General features: G+C 34.4%; 1 protein-coding gene across 1 annotated transcript; it reads left to right on the forward strand.

The window, feature by feature from the left end:
- Window positions 1-402: 402 nt before the first annotated feature.
- Window positions 403-2,976, forward strand: LOC133804413 (11-beta-hydroxysteroid dehydrogenase B-like). The gene is made up of 6 exons (XM_062242584.1): window positions 403-732; window positions 1,139-1,331; window positions 1,691-1,776; window positions 1,899-2,030; window positions 2,265-2,429; window positions 2,540-2,976. Exons 1-6 carry the CDS (start codon window positions 550-552, stop codon window positions 2,864-2,866), a joined length of 1,086 nt encoding a protein of 361 aa, XP_062098568.1. The 5' UTR covers window positions 403-549; the 3' UTR covers window positions 2,867-2,976.
- The last annotated feature ends 1,038 nt before the right edge of the window (window positions 2,977-4,014 follow it).

The raw sequence follows: 4,014 nt of genomic DNA on the forward strand, positions 1-4,014 counted from the left end.
TCATTCACCTCATAATATTTTCAATATATTAATACTTAATTTTTACTTGCTCATAAAAGAGAACACAAATGTACAAAGACAACTCACTAATAAGAAATGAGTCCCTAAAATTATGCCTCAAAATGTTATTTAAAATAGTGTATATGCATATATGCATAGGTGATAGGTGTTAGCAAGACAGAAGTCTGTGCTACGTTTCAACAAAATAGAAACTGCTTTAATAATACAGAGCGTTCATGCAAGAAGATCCAAAACAGGTCCTTCCATCCGTCGAAACCTCAGCTATCATCTTAACACGTGTGCTCCTACCATTACATGCATGTAATCATGTTCATCTTAATCTAACTCATCACACTAGTTTTCTCTCTTCCTCTCTTCTCTTCTCATCACTTGATCTCTCCCTTATCTCTTTTTTCTTTCGTTTTTTTATTATGATCTCTCTTCTTCAGTTCCCAAACACACCAAATCTCATTTTCTTTTCTCTCTGTAAAGTTCTGGTCTTACCGATTAAAAGTATTAATCTTTTTTCTTTTTTTGGAGGGGAAAAAAATGGATCTTGTTAACTCTGTGCTGAATTGGGTGGTGCCCCCGACGAGTATGGTGATGATGGCCTGTGCTTGGCCAGCTCTCTGCTTTATCAGCGCTTGTGAATGGCTTTACAGTACCTTCAACGAAGAGAATATGGAAGATAAAGTGGTCATTATCACTGGAGCTTCTTCTGGAATTGGGGAGGTATGTTTTTACTTATGGGTCTCTAGATTATACCATTTGTTAAGATTTTGTCTCTATTAAGTCCTAAACTTATAATTTTCTAACAATTAAGTTTTTTTTTTTTGTCTCACGGAAGCTAGTTATAATTACTTTTTTTTTTAAATGTGCTCTATTTTATTACTATCTTTGTTTGAAAAAAAAAATTGAGATTGTAAAATGAATTGTAGGACTAATATGCCAAATATCATTCTTACTTATTGTTACTTCTTCTTCGGTAGGTCATTTTTTAAAATTAGTAAAATTTCTCATAGGGAAGTAGGATTCAAAGATACTAAGATTTTAAGTCATCTTTTAAGAAAGAAAGGAAAAAAAAAGCATATAACTAATTTATTGGTATTTAATAGTTTTTTTTTAAAAAAATGTGCAGCAAATTGCATACGAGTATGCAAAAAGAGGGGCAAATCTTGTATTAGTTGCAAGAAGAGAGAATAGACTGAGAGGAATCAGCGAGAATGCACGGCTTATAGGGGCAAAGCATGTGATGATTATAGCTGCAGATGTTGTCAAGGAAGATGATTGCAGGAGATTTCTCAATGAAACCATCAACTTCCATGGCCATGGTATTTACTATTTATACTGTACACACGTAAAGTACATTAATATATATATATGTATATTTCATATGTATAGTGTATTCACTAATCTCCTTACTCTAAATAATTTGACCCACTTTAAAAAGATATAAATAAAGAGTATAAATTTATGACACTAAACTTTGCCCCAGCATTTGGTGTACCAAAGTTTCCTACGGTCACTCATTGGGTGACTCCTATTAGAAGACTTGGAATATAAATGTTATCCCACAGTTGGACAGTGCTGAATTTTGACAACATGGAGTTTAGTAATTTATTTACGACCAATTTCTTTTAATCAATAATCACTTCCCCTAATGGGATCTCATTGTGTTCTGATTTTGCAGTGGACCATCTAGTGAACACAGTAAGTTTGGGTCACACATTCTACTTCGAAGAAGTGACTGATACATCTGTCTTTCCCCACTTGTTGGTAAGAATAACAATTCATATATTGAACCCCAAATAACTAGTTGACCTTATTATGTAATGTATCTCCTTAAATATTAATAACTGTGTTTTTGGTCCTAAAGTTTCCTCTCATTGCTTTTTCAGGACATTAACTTTTGGGGAAATGTTTATCCAACATTTGTGGCTCTTCCTTACCTATACCGAAGCAATGGTCGAGTCATTGTTAATGCCTCAGTAGAGAACTGGTTACCTCTGCCTAGAATGAGCTTATATGCTGTGAGTAAATGAAATATATCTGACCTTGATGTAGAATCACTGGCTTTGACTCACTTTTTCATGTTATATACTGCTTAAGCCAAAACAGGGTTATAAACACTTACATATGTACATAATTTTTCAAACCAGATGTTATTGCTTTCTCTTTTCTTTTTTTTTTTTTTTTTTTTGTATGCTTGATATTATTGTATATGATCAACTAAACAAAAATTGATAATTGCAATGATTGCGTAGGCGGCAAAGGCGGCTCTAATAAACTTTTACGAGACACTGAGATTCGAAGTAAAAGATGAAGTGGGAATAACAATCGCCACACATGGCTGGATCGGGAGTGAGATAAGTGGTGGCAAATTCATGCTAGAAGAAGGTGCTGAGATGCAATGGAAGGAAGAAAGAGAGGTGAAATAAAATCAGAATATCTTTCTTCATCAAAATTGAAAACCATATATATGAAAGAACCATTCATGACTAGCTAGTACTAATACTATATAGAATTACTTCGTTTTTAGGTCCATGTGATTGGTGGTCCAGTGGAGAAGTTTGCAAAGTTGATAGTTTCTGGGGCTTGTAAAGGAGATCCATACGTAAAGTTTCCAAGTTGGTATGACATATTCCTACTATACAGGGTGTTTGCTCCAAAGATTCTCAACTGGACTTTCCGTTTGCTTCTCTCACCCAATGGTACTAGGAGAAGTACTTCCCTAGTGGGCACTGGGAGGCCTGTTGTTGCCGAAAGGGCCTTATTAGAGGGCACCTCTCCTAGGAAGACTCTCATCACAGGGGTACCCCTTACCTTCTCTCCTCTCAGCCCCCCTCACCAGCTAAAATATGAATAATAAGACCCCCAAAGTAAAAAGAGCCAGTATCATGGTTGATGTGCATGGTTGATTAGCTTATAAATGTTTTGTTTGTTTAAATTCGATCTTTTTTCTTTTTAAACCTTTCTTACTGGATTTCTCTCTCTCGTTACTCACTCTTGTTCAATAAAGTTAGACAATAAACTTGAGCTTCTGGGTGAGTTTGTGTCATTAATAAATATTCACGTGACTGTTTGCTTTCAGGTTCCAAGTATAGTCATTACATTAATTAATGTGACTGTACTAGGAACTTACAAGCAAATGGGGGGTTCTAGAAGCAAGTGACGTAAGTGAGTACCTATACGTATATTACTCGGTTGTGAATTTTAAGCCATATGGATCGAAGGCTCGGGTCAACGTGGACCCCAAAATAAAAATATATGATAAAATTTTAAATGAATGACCCATAGCCATAAGCTATTGACCAGTTCAATGGAAACGGATATGTAGGCTGCTGAGCGGGAGAATTGAAAGCCATCGAAAGTTTTTTCATTATTATTATTTAGAAGAAAAAAAAAACAGAGTCTTTCCATTTATGGTTAAATAAATGATACCAAACAAGCCGTGGGCTACTGTTAGCGAGTCAAAAAAAAAAAAGATCATGGTAAGGCTTATTAAAATTGCCGTGGCTTTTAGTGATGAGAAACTCTAGTAAGTGTCATAGAGTTACTTTGTGGCTCTTGCAAATATTCAAAGATACTTTTCTTCTTTTTTTTTTGTTAAAAAAAAAAACGTTCAAAGAACTATTCATTATAGCACGACTCTTAAGAAGATGACCCTTCAGAGTAGTAGTACTGTTATAACGTCTCTCTCCTATAAAGTGTCTCTCTTTCGATTATTGTAACGCCATGGAAGATTAATTTTAGTGTTTCATCAATGAATGTCTAAATAATTCATTTGTGTTTGAATTAGTACGTAACTAATGAATAAATGCGAGACACTATAATTGAATAGATAATCTTTTCTTTTCTTTTTCTCGGAAAGGGAAGTAGATAATCTTAATTACAATGCATATATCCCCGTTGATAAAAGGCGATCCTTAATATTATTGACTTAATTCAATTACGTGACCACGGGACTTAAAAGAAAGTCTAGATTCTTGTAATTTTATCATGATAGATCTTCGT

Source organism: Humulus lupulus, chromosome X (genome assembly GCF_963169125.1).
Source record: "Humulus lupulus chromosome X, drHumLupu1.1, whole genome shotgun sequence".
NCBI classification, from domain to species: Eukaryota; Viridiplantae; Streptophyta; class Magnoliopsida; order Rosales; family Cannabaceae; genus Humulus; species Humulus lupulus.